Here is an 18256-nt window from a genome sequence, read left to right as displayed (position 1 = left end):
AATGCATATCCAAAAGCTGTCTCGGTCATAAAAATGCAACACACGTACAGAGTTCAAGGATGTCGGAAAACGGATAAGTTTTACAGAGTTTCTTACTTTATTATGCATTTTAACCAAAAAGGCATTTATGTACGGAAATAAAATAGTAGTGACTCGTTTTTAAAGACACTGGACACTATTGGTAATTGTCAAAGAATAGTCTTCTCATTTGGTGTATCTCAACATATGCATTAAATAACAAACCTGTGAAAATTTGAGCTCAATTGGTCGTCGAAATTGCGACATAATAATGAAAGAAAAAATAACATTGTCACACGAAGTTGTGTACTTTCAGATGCTTGATTTCGATACCTCAAATGCTAAATCTGAGGTATCGAAATCAGTTCGTGGAAAATTACCTCGTTCTCGAAAACTACATTACTTCAGACTTGTCAATGTTTTACACTATCAACCTCTCCCCATTACTCGTTACCAAGAAAAATGTTATGCTAATAATTATTTTTAGTAATTACCAACAGTGTCCACTGCCTTTAAACTGCCGTATAAAACTTTGCAGGACCGTGGCCGTTTACTCGTCACTACCCTTGTATTCCCTTACTAAAAACAGCCAGTAGAGCTGTTAGTTCATCGAATCGGTTTGTGAAATCTAGTTTACAATACATTACACGGAAAAACCTGTATTACATTACAGTGAATAATTATTGATACTACATTACACAGAATAACATTACTGCATTACACGGAATAACATTACTGCATTACACGGAATAACATTACTGCATTACAGGTAATAACATTGCTGCATTACACGGAATAACATTTCTTAATTTTGTACATTAGTTAATTTGGAAGTATCTGCATACAATTATTTAGCAAGCGTGTATTGGACTTTGCATTTTTAATCTTTGTCTGCAGTGCGTTTTTAATCTTTGTCTGCAGTGCGTTTGCTTTTAATTTTAAGTTCTGATGCGTAGTTGTGAGCTTTTATTTTTTTTTATTCAAAACTATAACCTGATACAAATTATATGCACCTGCAATAGTTTTCTTTAAATTGTAATTTGTGTCAATTGTGTACATTGTTCGGAATGTTTTTGTTGGATTTTTGTTCTTAATCTGTCCAAAATTCGTCTAGAGAAATTCTGAAAAGTAAACAAACATGTGGGCAGAAATGAGGATATGCAACTTTCACACTTCACTTTCCACAAAGTAGCAGGTTTAATGGAATATTTCGTAACTTTAATCATAAAGGATATTATCATTTTCATCTCGATTATTAAAGTCACTTGGAAATAGAATTGTTTTTCTTTCAAACATAAGAGTGTATACTTATGAACAATAAAACAATTTTTTTCGTAACTGCTTGTCACGATTTATATGTTTAATAATATGTATAAAGTTGTTTGAGGGCTGGCTCCGCCTACCCCTTTTGTGACGTCAATCGAGGCAGACTTTGCCTGCAATGCGTAGAGTAAACACACGGGCAAAGTACATGTATGGTCCAGGTCGTGAGTTTGTACGTTTCAAAAAAAGTGTTTCTACTCTACGCATTGCAGGCAAAGTCTGCCTCGATTGACGTCACGAACAGCGCCCTCTCGTTTTTTTTTTTTAAATACTACTTCCAGGTGACTTTTAGTGTGCGAATTCTGTTAATAATTAAAGATCCGATGCATTAAATAAATATGGGACTTGCGGTTTGCTGTGTCTCGTTAATTCTTCTCAACCCTACTGTAGTAAAGTTACCCGTCAGCTACACAACACTGAACAGTTTGGCGAAGTAGAGGTTTATACAGCGGTTTTTTTTTCTTTTTTCTTTTTTTGTCACTGTTTTAATTGTAATTTAACTTTGGTATAAATATGAAGGCTTAATAAGATTACCATTGTCCATATAAAATGCTTTGTAAATTATTACCAAGACACTGGTTTTCTTTTCCAACTTTGGTTATGGCCTGCGGCTACTTGCTTATCATACCTACCAAGAGGGCGCTGTTTGTTGACTTTTCGATATTAAGCTCAGAACATCTTTGATGTACATACAAGGACTATAAGCTCAGGTCAAGGCCGCTACCCATGCTTTGAATATTTAAAGGTAGAATGGACACTATTGGTAATTACTCAAAAAAATGTTCTGCATAAAACTTTACTTGGTAACGAGTAATGGGGAGAGGTTGATAGTATAAAACATTGTGAGAAACAGCTCCCTCTGAAGTAACGTAGTTTTCGAGAAAGAAGTAATTTTCCACGAATTTGATTTCGAGACCTCAGATTTAGAACTTGAGGTCTCGAAATCAAGCATTAGAAAAGCACACAACCTCGTGTGAAAAGGGTGGTTTTTTCTTTCATTATTATCTCGCAACTTCGATGACCGATTGAGCTGAAATTTTCACAGGTTTGTTATTTTATGCATATGTTGAGATACAGCAAGTGAGAAGACTGGTCGTTGACAATTACCAATAGTGTCCACTGTCTTTAAGACTAACCGAATCAGTGTAATTAATATGTCGTCCAAATGAATAAAACTATTTTTTTCCCAGGCGTATAAGCAAAGCGAAAGAGCGTGAAGGGGATTATAAGTTCAGGTCAATCTCCTGCATGCCCATGTTTAATCAAGGAGGCTAAAAACAGTGATAAAATTACTCCGCATTCGAATAAAATGGTTCTGTTTGGCAAGCTGCGAAGCAGTGCGAGCCTATGTAGTACCAGTTTCCGTCCGTCCGTCCGTGATCAGTGGAAATGTTTAAGTTTTTGTTTTAAGTTTCAGCGTTTGAGGTGAGTTGTTTTGAGTACGTACACGCCCAAATGAGATTGTTATATATATCTGCCAGTCACTTTTGGTAATTTTTTTTTTTTTAATTTAACAAATAATTTCAACAAGGATTTACTGGATAGTAGCTGTATGCCCTTTACTTTGAATATTGTTTTGAAAACTTTAAGATATAAGTTTAAAAAAATTGAGGTCCCGAAATCAAGCATCTAAACAAATAAAAATTTCGTGTGACGGGGTTGTTTTTTTCTTTTATGATTACCTCGCAACGACAAAATGAGCTCAAATTTTCACCCTTTTTTTGTGTGTACATGTATATGTTGACATACACCAAGTGCGAAGTTTGGTCTTTTATAATTACAAAATGTGTCCAGAAAAGCACAATGACGTCATCGGGCGGTTCTACTGAAACGTGGTTACAAAAGCCGCATTATTCGCGTATAATATATATATGTGTGACAACACCATCATGGTGTTATTTATCCCCATTACTATAAGATAGTGAATTTGACACCGTGTTGATGCTGTCACATATATATACCAAGCGAATAAATTTAACACCCCAGTTTTTGCAGTGCAGTTGATTCCTATGTTAAACAAAAAAACCTATAGTGTAAAACACATTGATGAATTCATCACATAAAAGCCATGCATGCTCAAAATCAACAATTCAAACGGGCAGCCGGTGCTGGACATGAACTGCCATGCATGCTCAAAATCAATAGTTCAAACGGGCAGCCGGTGCTGGACATAAATAATAATAAATAATAAATTGACCATGAATTGCCCCCCCCCCCCAAACAACAACTGCGTGGTTTTTAACTCGACCTGTGAAAACTTGCGGTTAATAATAATAATATTTACTCGGGCAATAACACTTACAAGCACATGTACATACATTAAAAATATCTAAGAAAACAAAATAAAACAACAGTGGGGTGCCCAGGAGAGCATAAAAGTAAAAAAAAAATAACTGTCGCCAAAAGGCGTATGTCTCCTAAAACCCTAAAAAATACATTAAGGCAAGACGGGGCATACAAAAAAGCACAGAAGATAATACAAATCACTAAACAATTTAAAAAGGCAAACACTTGTCACTTCTCTCTTTATTGAATCACCTTCTTTTTTTCTATAGTTGATGACAAATTAAAACGGCCTCATTATTTGCGCCGCAGTGGGCGTGATAATACTGCTGATTATCCTGATGCTGGTAATCATTTACTTCATAAAGAGGTTTGTATTAAGAGGGCTGCAATCAAAATTCATGCTAAGCAAATTGTTGTGCTAATAGCAGCTCTATGAAATTGGGCCAGATGCTGCAAAACAGTATGTGCTCAGAAAGTTTTTTTGTACTTACAGAATTTAAGAAATTGGTCCAAGTAACCTAGTTCCAGCGCAAACGGACGGCGAGCCTCACCTACACACGACACCGTCGCCAACGTCTGAGTCTTCTTTTGACTTTCTTATACGACGACCAAGCGAGGCCAATGCAAACACATTGTCGAGGAGCGAGGAACTCTTAACCAATAAGAATAGAGGTCACGACCTTAAAATTATTATGATTATACATCCGGGAACTTGCACAACTTTACAAAATGGCAGCCTCCGTGAAAAAGCGGTCTTGGGAAAAGTCCCTCGAGTAAACCACATAAAGCTCAAAACAAATTTCGTCCAGGATGCTTCCTGCTAGGAATTCTGACTTGGAACGCTTTAGTGAAGACAAGGTGTTGATTTTGAGGAATAAGATCATCGCAACAAAGGTGATTTTGATGGCAATTGTGATTGACTCTGAGATCGTCGGTTAGTAAGGTAAGAACTGTAAATGGTTGGTGCCTCTGGACCCGTTGGTGTTAAAGGCAAAAATCTTCAGCATATTCCATCAAATTTGGGAAAACTTTGGGGAAATCTTGCCATTACCTTTCACTTGTTTTTTTTTGTTTAAAGGAATGTTTCATTTGAGAAAATAAGATCATATTTTATTTCATTACAAAAATAAGAAAGTGGTGGCAGGATGGAAACTGTTCCATTCAATCAACAGCGCCACCACTTTTTCACTAATTTTTATAAAAAGGAATATCTCATTGAGGTAAATAGATACTATATTTTTTCATATCGAATGAAAAAGTGGTGGCGCCATACGGAAACTTTTCCCAATGGGATGTCATGTTGTTTTTTACTATTAAAATAGTTACAGGGTTGGTCTTGAACTTCGCTCTCTATGGAGCGCAGCAATTTTCATCTTGCAAATTAAGGGGCACTTCTTTGTGGAACCATAGGGCCTTCTCTATATGACAAAACAATGTAAGTTTGTATTTGAACTTTGCAGAGGGAACCACAAAAACAAACCAGGGCACCACGGTAATTGCCATTATTGGTGCTGTGTGTTATTTAGAGGCATATCATTAAGTTTTTCTAACAATCTCGGATATTATGTAAACCAACTCTTGAAAGAAAAGAGTTTCTTAATCCATCCATGGTACATTGAATTTTCAAAGGTTGCTTAGTCTTACACATTCCTGTTGCTTAGGACTACATGAGGAATCGGGTCCCTTCCGAAAACTAGGAACCTATTATGTTTTCGTTGTGCTGTAATTAAACACATCATCCCTGGTTGGGCCTACTATTTCTTTGTGTTTCTAAATTTGTATCCTTCGAAGAAAAACAAAAATAAATCGAGACCTGTTGTCTCTGCGACTTCCAAGTCGGTACACCTCAGCGTGTAGGACGGCCTGCCTTGCAACGGCAGTCCATTAACAGTGTGTACCACATACAAGCTGACTGTTATCTCGGGTTCTGACCCAGTTGCTATTGATGATCGATTATCCAGGGTCATAACAATAGGTGAATGTGGCTGTGATTAACCCGACAACTTAAGCCTGCTTAAGCCGACTTGTAATCCCAGTATTGGGGTGTAACTGTAAACAGAATGGGTTTATGCGTTTTGTATCTGTCTGCGGTTATTTAGCACTGGATGTTGCAGACGGGGAAAATAGAAGGCTAGCTTGAGGTTCCTTGCTACCAAGGTCCAAAAACCAAATTATTCAGAATAAACTCCTTACATATTATAGGCATAGTCAAAATGCTTTCCAAATGGTCCAGCTGGCAAGTTCAATTTGAAAAGTGCCTATTAGTGTATGCTGACAGACCAGTGAAATGAAAACTAACATGCCCTGCTGCGGCAAGTCACTGACAAGTTTATTATGACAAACCCTTAAATGTCTCGTAAATCCTCCTGGCCGAAAAAAACCCCAATAACCCCAACAAACAAAAAATGCATAAATAAAACAAACAACCAAACAAACAGCTCAGCAACCCCAATAATGTATGCAATTCATAATCATAGACAGTACACCAAGGCAATGTTTTTACGAGAGAGATTGGTTGTTTTTGCAAGCTTTGTGTTTATATTTCCTAATTGGAGTTTGCAGAGTTCCTTTGACGGAAAGATCATCATAACAAGCAAACAAACAAACAAACGAACAAAGAAACAAACAAAAAACAACAATTCAGCAAAAGAAAATGAATTCATTTCCAAACTTTAAATTCGTATCACAATATAAAGAGCTGCCATACACACATGTAAAGAATAAATGCATGATTTAGGGTTGGGCTGTCTTGACTCAAGTAGTCTGCGATGGCACCACGTGATAACATTTCTCTCATGACCTCATTAGGTTCTGAAAGAACCGATAATGGCACAAATCGACTTTTTCGATCAGACCGTTCGTCCTTCAGAGAAGTGACAAACAGTGGTCATATGAAGCTTATTTACTAAGTATTGTATTATTGATTGTGCCTTAAATCGTCTTTTAAAGGCACTGGACACTATAAGTGTCAAAGACCAGTATTCTCACTCGGTGTTTCCCAATGTATGTTGCACAAATGTGTGGGCTTTCAGATGCCTAAGAAAAGGCTTAAATCTTTTAATATTTTTAGTGAGAAGTTACTTATTTCTCAAAAAACTCCGTTTCTCACAATGCTTTTCTTTATCAACAGCTCACCATTACTCGTTACCAAGTAAGATGTTGTTCCCATTAAATGTTTTTAGCAATACGAATTAGTGTCCAGTGCCTTTAAACAAGTCTCGCAGTTTCAAGAAATATGGTTCATAACTTGAGATTGCAAATTACCGGGGAAGAAATTAAGTTCTAAACTTGATGCAGTAAGACCGAAAGTTTGAAAATTGATGCTGTTTTCAGGTATGTGTTTGTTTTTTACCACCACTGCAGACTAGGCGTAAAGGCAGTGGACACTATTGGTAATTACTCAACATAATTATTAGCCTAAAACCTTTCTTGGTGACGAGTAATGGGGAGATGTTGATGGTTTAAAACATTGTGGGAAACGGCTCCCTTTGAAGTGTCATAGTTTTCGAGAAAGAAGTTATTTTCCACGAATTTGATTTCGAGACCTCAGATTTAGAACTTGAGGTCCCGAAATCAACATCTAAACGCACACAACTTCTTGTGAGAAGGGTTATTTTTCTTTCATTATTATCTCGCAACTTCGATGACCGATTGAGCTAAACTTTTCACAGGTTTGTTATTTTATGCATATGTTGAGATACACCAACTGTGCAGGCTAGTCTGTGACAATTACCAATAGTGTCCACTGCCTTTAAAACGAAGAAGTACTCTAAACATTGTTTATTGTCTGGTTATACTCTTGATGACACTCCCTGGGCCATTTGTTCTATTGTTACTTCCCCCATTGTTCACCATTATCGTCCAGGGGACGTTTAAGTCAGTGCCCCTTCCTTAAAATCGAAAAGTCGATTTCCATCGATGTATTTGTCAGATTTGTGTTGATCCGTTGCAGCTTTACTATTGATTTGACATGGAGGTTTTGTGTCTCAAAGCTTTGAGTACAGTAATGGTCTTTGTGGGAATGGATGGTCTTTCTTTGGGGTTTTTGTGGCACCATACGTGTATCTGTTGATGACTGTCTTGGGTATATAGTTACTGAAAAAATAACATGGTGGTAAGTTTCGAGATTTTTCTTTCAAATATAAACCTGTATTGAAATTTAACTAGTTATTTTTGTTATTTTTTATTAAGATGTCAGAAGAGCGGAGGTTTGAGATAAACACCAGGGCCCAATTTCATAGAGCTGAATCTGTCATGAAATGTCTTCCTTGATACAAACAGGATTACCAACCAAATTTCCATTTGTTGCATACTGCTTATTACTGGTATTCGGCTGTTGTTTGCTTATCCTAAAATTCACGTGGACATTTGGGTTGGTAGTACTGCTTGTATCAAGGCAAAAGTTTCATACTAAGAAAATTTGTGTGCTTATGAAATTAGGCCCAGATTGTATAGTATTTGAGGCATTGCATGGTGAGGTATAAATATTTGGTTTGCGGTAACACCATGTGTGTATTTACTTGCCAGTGTGTGTCTTTTTTAAGAGAACTGTCTTTCTTTGGTCTACTTCTGCGGAGTAGATAATCGGAGGTTCGGGAGACTTCTCAGTTCTGAAAAGAACTGTCCTGCTTGTTAACTATTACCTGAGCGGATGGTATAGACGATAGGCTGGGACTACTACTTTAGCTTATAGGATGATCATCGTTATTAACTGTACTATACCAGTAAGTGCATTCTTAACATTGGTCTTAGTGTTTCGACTAGCTTGTTCTAGTGAGGAGGTCAAACAGAAGATAAAGTGGGAAGAAACACCGTCTCAAAGGGATTTGTGGGCCAGGGCCACTGAGATGGTGTCAGGCCCTATATTTTTATAGCTCCTGTCATTTTGGGGTCAATGTTGCACCATGTGCTTAGGCTATTTAATATAAACGAATATCATACATTTTAAAGCTACATTTTTTTGTTCAGTTGGTTTACGTCACACGAGGTTATTGAAAACAAACATCGACCACTTGTCGATTTCATGTTTTATATTGGTCACCGATGACAGAATTGTATAGTTTTTAGAGTTAAAAGGGATACCAATGGGCTATTAAATCGGCTGTTTTCTTCAAACGTCTGCTCATATCTAAAGAGTATTGTCAGTAGGACTTCGTACTGCGAAAAAAAGGCAACCACTTTCACATCCTGGCACGATTTCCAGAAACACCGGACTCAGTTTCAAAGACCTGATGTCGACCGTGATCGATGAATACTGTTGATGACAGTGATGATGATGATGATGAAGATGATGATGATTTATTTTTTCTACCAAAGTTTCTGCTCATAATATCCATACTCAAGCTCTGTCATATCTGGCCAATTTACTTCGCTAACAACTCGTTAACGTGTCTGGTGTACGCTGCCATCGATCCTGCTTAAGGCTTCTTATTGGCCAAGCTGTGTGTTTCTGTTGACGTAGACAGGGAGTCCGGGACGTTTGCAGCTGCTGCGCCTTTCCCGGTGCTACGTGTTTCCTGCGAGGATGAGAGAGAGGTGGCGCTATCCAAGCGCCTTCTCCAGATAGTGCTATTCACATAACCTTCTTCATTTATCATGTTTACCCTTGTTGTTCCTGATGTATTTTTCCGTTGTTTTGGGCGCTATTTAGTAGTGTAGTATGCTTTGGCGCTACAATACTAACAGTTCTATACTCACATCGCCTTTCTCAGTTTCCATGTTTCCCTTTTTGCCTTTGGTGTGTTATAATGTTTTTCCCTGTTATTGCTGGGCACTCTATCATTATTGTAGCACCATAATTAGTATCAATTACAGTAACTTTCTATATATTCGCATCGCCTTCCTCGTTTTGCACGTTTCCCTTGTTGCTCATTAAGGGAACAAAAGGGGAGCGACGAGTTCTTAAACTGCCGTTTACGAAACCGGCAGAGTCGTGGCCGTGTGGTAAAGGCCCGAGCCTTCTAACACGACGATGAAAAATGCACAATGTGTTCTAGCGCCCTCTGTTATTCAAAAAGACGTTACCATGGAGACGGTAAATTGGTAATGTACCAGCGGCAGATTTCCATGTCAGTTATATGTCGCGCAACATCCTCTGGCTGCTTTGTTTATCTTATACATCCATGACAACCGGGTACAGGAGTAGAAAAACACTACGACGTGTGCTAGAGCGATTCAACTGGAACATGATAGAAGGTCAAGGCCAATGCTTTTATGTACGGGGGACACCGGTCATGTACATGTAGCCTCATATGTAACAGCATATACACCACAAAAAAATTGTATTTATGTCCATACAAACCGACAAACAAACACACTAACCACCATCACCATACCATAATACCACCAAACAAATACTTCACATGTGAATCGGACTATATACAAAACAAACATTATAAAAGATTTGAGGCATTCAAATTTATTTCTGGGAAAAAAAAAGAAGAAAAAAAAATTTAAAAACAAAATTAGGCACACAGCATATCATTATCTTTGTATATTGTTTCATAGTTAGGTTTATAACACCCTTTACCAATATTCTGCCTTGTCATTGGTTTAGAGCGCGTCACATGATATGTCTTAGTTTTGCTAGACGACGGCCGTGTGGTAGTGCATTGGTTTGCCGTGCACTAGTCCGATAGACTAGCACACGGCGTGCAGTACCCAGACGTCCGTTGCGTGTACGAGGATTATGTATTAATAGTCTGTAACCATTTCGGATTACATGACACTACATGCGGCACAGTAAAAGTTTTCGTAAAAGTAAAAGAATGCTCCAGGGATCACCTCGGGAGTCATAGTTTTAACCATAGCACTCGAAGCAGTCAATAATTGTATACTATAGTTACCATGTAAAAGTAAACCTAAAATCATGCACCCTGAAACCGTATTACCGGGTCAGAGTTGACTCAGAGTTGATCCAGGGGCCTGACCCATTTCTCGGTCAGGCTGACCCTTTTAGAATCAGGCTGACCCATATGCGAATCAAAGCGACCCGTTTGCGAATCATTGTGATACATTGTGGGCCAGGTTGACCCATTCGTATGTCAGGCTGAGCCGGAAACTTGACCAAAAAAATGATTCTTTACTCGGATTTTGTTTCAACTTGAAATAATTCTTTAAACAAGATGTCGGGTCATTTTGATCCAGAATGGGTCAGGCCCTTTTGACATGGATCAATATCCCGAGGCAATTATGACTCTCAAGGTTTAGAGTGAAGACTTTCTGAAAGGATATAAAATTTTATTTTCCTCACCCTCACTTGTTTTTCACAAGACAAATGAATGGACACAAAATTATATATATATCTTGAGTTTAAATCACTTTGACTGTGTGTGGCGATTTCGACGGCATATCTTGTCCGTACCACTTAAAATGTATTATAACTGGTCAGACACTGCTCTAGATGAAAAAGTCGTTGGTTCGAACCCTACCCGAGTTAAGTGACTTTGATTTTTCACAAAGCTCGGGTTAGTACCGCGTATAACAAATCAACGTAAGATTCAAACCAAAATATTAATATTCTTAATATTCTTTATCTCCGATGCATATTTTCATCAACATGTATTTATTATTTATTGTGAGATCTCACATTGATGTCAACATAGTAAAATAAATCGTCCCTCAGAATTGTAACCTTGTCTTTCGAATAATCAAATTAGTCATTCATTTTGTTTACTGAGCACACTTGTACCATCCCACTTGCGCATTCATAAAATCTGAACCTATAGAGATGATTGATTGATGAACAAGTGTGCATGGCGCGTGGCCATACTGTGCGCAGCTTGCAAACATCACAATAAATAATTGTGTACAGCCGACCGTAGCGTGCATAGCACACGTATAGCAGTCTGCGTGCTGGATGTGATGTACTTGACTGGCAAGCTGTTTCGGTCGATGGAAGAGTGCTCATTATTCTGTGCATATCTCTCATAGTTGGCGGACAGGAACGGTTATATGCAGTGGATTTTAAAATTCATGTACTACAGTGCTTGGAATTCCATTTTTACTCTGTGTCTTTGAGCTGTTTTCAGTTGACTAATGTGATATTTTCTCTACTACAGCAAGCTGAATGTGAGGACTAGCCTGGCGACAGACACTATGACGGTATGTAATATTTGTGTGTACGTTTCTTTGGCTGCTAATGGCGGTTTGGTCATGGTTTGATTGCCGCTCGATATGTGGGTTGCATTCAGCATGAGCAGGGCCTAACAAGTGAACTGGGGAAGTCCCTGTTGCCGGTGAACAATACACACACTCGTATGCGGTATCGTTGATGGTAGGCTCTTGCTTTGATAATTTCCAAAGACCAAATTCTCACTTGTTGTATCCCAACATATGCATAAAATAACAAATCTGTGAAAATTTTGACCCAATTGGTCATCGACGTTGCAAGAGCCTGATGATGAAGGAAAAGACACCTTTGTTGCACAAATTGGTTTGCTTTCACGATGCTTTAGGCCTGAATCTTTTTGATATTTGAGTGAGAAATTACCTCGATTTAAAAAACTACGTTACTTCAAAGGGAGCCGTTTTCCACATTGATTTATACTATCAACAGCTCTCCATTTCTCGTTACCAAGCAAGTTTTGTAAGCTAGCAAATCACCCAAAGGTTTCCAGTATCATGTGTGTATGTCAGATAGTAAATCAGTCGAGTTGTGGTTGTGGTTTGAACATTATGTTATGGCACTTATCACGTGGAATTTTGTGTAAATTGTTCTAAAATAAAGTATTAAGGTTTGCAGATGGATCGATTTTACAATACTTTGCTGGGTTTAATTAAATATTTTTGTGTACTTTATTTCTATTAAACATAAGTTGTTTTAGCTGGGTTGCAAAATATCAAATCCTCAAATCAATTAATTTTAAATCCGTTGGATACGTATTTCAAGGAGAAAGATTAATGCAATAATTAGCCGGGAAAATGTTTTTTAATCATTTAAAGGCAGTGTATATTTTTTTGTATTACTGTCAAAGATCAATGTCTTCATTTGGTGCATCACAAGTTCACAACAAAGGCATAAAATATAAACCTGGGAACTTTTGGGCCCAATTGATCATCGTAGTTGCAAGAAAATAATGAAATAAAAAACAACCCACCATGGTTGCATATGCCTTCAGATGCATGAGAAGGCATTCATGACTGAAAGCTTTCTCAGATTCAAATTGGTTTCTGAGAAAATATCTCTTTGTTTCAAACTTCACTACTTAAAATGGTGTTGTTTCTAAAATAAACAAAAATTGTTTAATGTCATGAGCTCTCCAGTGTATTTGAAGTATTTTATGGTCATTAATGTTCTGAGTAATTACAAAAAAGTATATCCTCCCTTTAAAGTGACATTGGCCTAGAAACCATCTGTGTGTAGTATTGATTTGTTACTGTGAACACATTCCATACTTATAGATTATTTCCGTTTTGTTCTAGTTATTGCAGATACCTGACCTTGATAAGAATGGGGATGGATTATATTAATGCTTACTCCAGAGAGCGAACAAGAAGACCCACCAACCAGGATGTCGACCGCACTCAAACTTTCCGATTCCCTGGCAGCCGGCATGTGGACGGTTGCCCTGATGATCATCTTCATCAACGTGCTTCTTATTGTCATGGGCTGGCCGCGGAAGAAAGAGAACACCGTCAATGGATTTTACCTGTACTACCTGTTGCTCTGTAACCTTCTGACAGCGATCTTCGTCTTGCTACTCGCGTCCATGAACAACGGTATCAAGGAGGACGATGGTGAGGATGAGAAATACAGAGCCCTCTGCTCCTTCTCCGGGTATGTAGGGATCGCGTCTTGGTTGCTGTCTCTGTCAGGGATGTTGACCATGGCCAGCAACATCCTGCTCTGGCTGCTTTTCCCGCGACGATTCAAACGAGGGAAGAACTACTTACCGAAGATGCGGGCCATCGCTTTCATTGAAGCTCTGATCATCATCGTGGTCCTTATCGTGCCGTTTCTCCCGGTTGATGTCTTCGAGATTGCACAAGGGAGCTCTCGCCACAGACTATGTCTTCCTCTGTATCACCTCTTCACTCCAATGTGGGAGGTCACACTTGTTCTCTACGTCTTGGAATCCCTTGGCATCTTCATCATCTTCCTCCTATGTGCCGTGATGTTCTGCCATCTCGGTCGACAACAGAACATTCTCGAGTCTGCCATTCCAATGGAAGCGCGAGTCGTCCGGAAGAACTCTCTCCTGGTGAAGAGATTGTCTTGTCTATATCTTGGGATGGGATTCTTCTGGATCCCGCCGCTTCTGACACTACTCTGCATGTTTGCTGGGATTAATGTATCTGACACAGTGCTCCAGTGGATGTTCGGGGTGGTTCAACCGTTTGGGAGTGCGGCAGGACCTTTCCTGTACCTGCTTAGGGTTAGCTGTAAAAATTACACTTTTTCGTCATGTCTAAAAGGAGCAAAAAACAAAGGTATGTGTTATTGTTTACTTCTTGAAATTGTTACTTTTGAAATCAAGTTTTAAATATTTGTTTGTTTTATAAGAAGTGGTGACTCAGAGAAGAGACGTTTATGTTATTTTACAGTTGCATACAGGATTGGGCGGGACTAGGATGGGGGTCCCCCGCCCCTCCTCCGTTCAGAACCCTACCCCTCCGGCCCCCTGCCCCCTTCGGTCGACAAAATAGGCAAAGGAATGATTTGCTAATAGCCCCACAAAACAAAACTTGTCATCACCCCACTTATGCCAAACTAAATGAACATGCATTGTTAAGCCACTGTTATTCTCTTACATGTATCGACGTTTCGACCAGCTTACTTTAGTCATATTCAGGAGTCCTTTGTTGTATGATATTTGATAGCTTCTCACTTCTTCTAAAACACCAACATGTATTTTGCCATTCAACTTTTAAGTATCAAGCACAGCTCCACCGCAACGAAACATATTGGCTGATGTTTCTTTAAAAGAATAATAGTTTTAAAACTAAAAACTCTGCTATATTTTATTGTTACACTGACACATGGATTTTGGTTTAACCTTTTTAAATTTTGACTCAAACTGTTTTTTTATTGAATCTTTAATCTTTCCCCCTCAGGACAAAATGACGGTAGGCAGAAACTTCTTTATAACGTGCATGATTGTGATGTTTAATATACTTTATTTGCACCATTGTGATGTGTGGTTTTTATTTGTGCTTGTCACTTGTCAATCATAAGTTGTGGTGTGTGTAATTAACACCTTTGTACTTGACATTCCAAAGGTCAAAAACACAAGTACTACCTGCAAAATGTCAACACTAATGACTCAACAAGGTGATAAACGTTTGTTAAAGCTTAAAACGAACAACAGTATTGTAATACAAAATATTAACAGGCACGCAAGAAAAGCAAACAAACAACAATACAAACACTTTTTTACATTGTTTGTGGGTTCACCTTTGTTTTGTTTTTCGTTGTATCATCTTTTGTAATGAAATTCAAAATATTTGGAAAAGCACACTAGATGTGTGTGTATCACCGCACACAAAGAACTAATTGCTTGTGAAAACACATTATTGAAACCAAAACACACAAAGAACTAGCGTTTGTACAACCAAATTGGGGGAGGGGGTGGCTGTGGGAGGTCAGTTGTATGAGGCTCAGAATATAGGGTGCGTTCGTTTACCATTCCCTGGGTCGACCCCGGTGTGTGGCGGTTTCTTTTTCCTGGACGAACGTGGGTAACTATTTGCACACGTTAGTCCTGGAAAAAAACCGCCACCCACCGGGGTCGACCCGGGGAAGCTAATCGAACGCACCCACTGAAACCAAAACGTACAGGAGAGGGGGCGGAGATTGATTGCTTTAGTTACACCCGAAGTTTAAGCATTCACAACAAATTAACAATCCCTCTCCATTTGGTTACAATTTGCCTTTCATTTGAACCACTAATAATAATAACAACAGTGAGATGATTTCTGTGCATTGGATTGTGGGGGGTAAAGTTCATCTGGGTAGCAACTTTAACACTCACACTGTCTGACCATTCAATACCATTCTCATTGACCGGTTTTTAAAAGGGTGAATCGATTGTGCCTGCAATATGACACCGTGTTGTTGTGAATGACTTGTACACAGTCAACCCTCTTACTGTTTGACCATTCAAGAGTCCATTGTGGTTCTTATTGACAGATTATGCCAGCCTGCAATATGATATCATGCTGTGAATGTGTATAGTCAACCCTCTTACTGTCTGACTATTCAGTATGGTCCATTGTGGTTCTTAATGACAAACTATGCCGTCCTGCAATATGATACCGTGTTGTTGTAAATGACTAGTACACAGTCAACCCTCTTACTGTCTGACTATTTAATATAATCCATTGTGGTTCTTATTGACAAACTTTGCCGTCCTGCAATCTGATATCATGTTGAGCATACATGGTACACTGTCGACCCTCTTACTATCTGACTGTACAATATCATCTATTGTGATTTTTAATGAAAGGCCAATAATTATGTACAAAGTACTCTAGCCTGCAAAATGGTATCATGTGATGAATGTAAACTTAACAGTACACAGTTAACCCTCCGACTGTCCCGTTCAACATTATTTGCTGTGGTTTTGAATGATAGACGAACTATACAGCAAAAGTGAATCGAATTTGTAATAATGTACACTTTGCATCACTTAAGACGGTCGAATTGTTTAGCATTTGGGGTTCTCCTCACTCAATCTTCATGAAGATGTACGAGTTGACCTTGCACAAAGTCTACATATTTTACCATATTTCTCTGTCGATCTTCATGAAAAATAATATACAATTTGACCTTTAAGTGTCTATTTTGCCTTTCTACTCTCGATCTTTACGAATAGTATAATACCCTTTCGTTTTGTGTTTTCTTCACACGGCCTGATTTGGATGCGAGTGTTTTTCTTTCAGTATGAAACGTTGTGTTGTTGTCATAGTCAGTGTCTAATAAATGTCATTCTCTCGCAGGCAAGTTTTAGATGTGTTATTTCTAATTTCCACCATTCTGTCTCAGGCAATTTTAGCTCATTAACATTCACCATTAATTGTGTACTATGATGTGTGCGTGAGTGTTTAACCACTGACATAGGTTTCCATTATGTAGTAATGCATGAATACATGGATTATTTTGTTTGTTATTTTTTTTCTTTCAGTTTGATGTACCTATGTTAGAAAAAAAAATTGTATGAAGCATTTAACCCTTTATCCTTACTAGTCCTGTTTAAAGACACTGGACACTATTGGTAATTGTAAAAGACTAGCCTTCACAGTTGGTGTATCTCAACATATGCATAAAATAACAAACCTGTGAAAATTTGAGCTCAATTGGTCATCAAACTTGCGAGATATGAATGAAAGAAAAAAACACCCTTGTCACACGAAGGTGTGTGCGTTTAGATGGTTGATTTCGAGACCTCAAGTTCGAAATCTGAGGTCGCGAAATCAAATTCGTCGAAAATTACTTCTCTCTCAAAAACTATGGCACTTCAATAGTGTCCACTGCCTTTAATACATTCAAAAGAACAACAACCTGCCTGATTATTCAATTATTGGAAACTATTCAACAGCAGTACTTGGAAACGAACCACCAAATTCTGCTGAATTTTAAAGATGACACAAATACATTAGCAGTTCCAATGAACGGATGAAGGAATAAAAAATAACCATCTGCTTAATTTTTAAGAGGACCCAGATACATCAGGAGTTTCAAAGAACGGATCCTAAAGAAATCGAATTGCAAATGGACCAAGTTAAAATTAAATATGCCATCAGATATATGAAGTGTGTCTTCTGAAACTGCACGTATTTTTAAATTTTTTTTCGACTTGCGATCGGATCAAGTTAAAATTAATTATGCCAGATATCTGGAGCGTGTTTTCTGAAACTGCACGTACTGCTTTTTTCTTTCATGTTCAGTTGAGAAGACCAAGAACGCGGTGCAACTGCAAGTCGGTCAGATGACCGGAACCATTACAGTGCCGAAGAAGATGGATGTCTATAGGATGGCAAACGGAAAGGACGCTACTGCATCCGTAGAAAGCGTCTCATCACCTAGCCAGAGGAGCGGTAAATGCTTAAATGCACCACCCGTGGTGCACTGGGTGGAGACGGTGCCGATCATTGGGCGTCATATGAACATGGTAAGGAAACGGAATATGCATGGATTTTTGAAACTTTGCAGGGAGTATAATTTAAGGTAGAGCCAAGAGGAAATCTATTTTAAGTAGTGTTGATTCTGAAATTAAAACAACATTTCAGTTAAAGGCAGTGGACACTATAGGTAATTGCTTAAAATATTTATTATCATAAAACCTTACTTAATTACGAGTAATGGGGAGAGGTTGATAGTATAAAATATTGTGAGAAACAGCTCCCTCTGAAGTAATGTAGTTTTCGAGGAAGAAGTAATTTTCCACGAATTTGATTTCGAGATTTGAGGTCCCGAAATCAAGCATCTGAAAGCACACAACTTCGTGTGACAAGTGTGTTTGTTTCTTTCATTATTATCTCGCAACTTCGACGACCGATTGAGCTCAAATATTCACAGCTTTGTTATTTTATGCATATGTTGAGATACACCAACTGTGAAGAGTAGTCTTTGACAGTTACCAATAGTGTCCACTGCCTGTAAGCAGAACCCTAAGTACACACAAACATC

At 38.3% G+C, this 18256-nt stretch overlaps 1 protein-coding gene across 1 annotated transcript in view; it reads left to right on the top strand.

Annotated features, from left to right (window-relative positions):
* The first annotated feature begins 4375 nt into the window (after window positions 1–4375).
* The window catches only part of LOC117290266, a 28102-nt gene continuing 14221 nt past the window's right edge, over window positions 4376–18256 (top strand). The window contains exons 1-5 of the mRNA XM_033771607.1: window positions 4376–4570; window positions 11688–11730; window positions 13051–14058; window positions 14683–14694; window positions 17515–17738. Of these exons, the coding sequence (XP_033627498.1) occupies window positions 13098–14058; window positions 14683–14694; window positions 17515–17738 (1197 nt within the window). The 5' untranslated portion in view covers window positions 4376–4570; window positions 11688–11730; window positions 13051–13097. The remainder of the gene's footprint in view (window positions 4571–11687; window positions 11731–13050; window positions 14059–14682; window positions 14695–17514; window positions 17739–18256) is intronic.

Source organism: Asterias rubens, chromosome 1 (genome assembly GCF_902459465.1).
Source record: "Asterias rubens chromosome 1, eAstRub1.3, whole genome shotgun sequence".
NCBI classification, from domain to species: domain Eukaryota; kingdom Metazoa; phylum Echinodermata; class Asteroidea; order Forcipulatida; family Asteriidae; genus Asterias; species Asterias rubens.
Note: the sequence above shows the minus strand (reverse complement) of the source record. Positions and strands in the feature narration are given on the sequence as shown.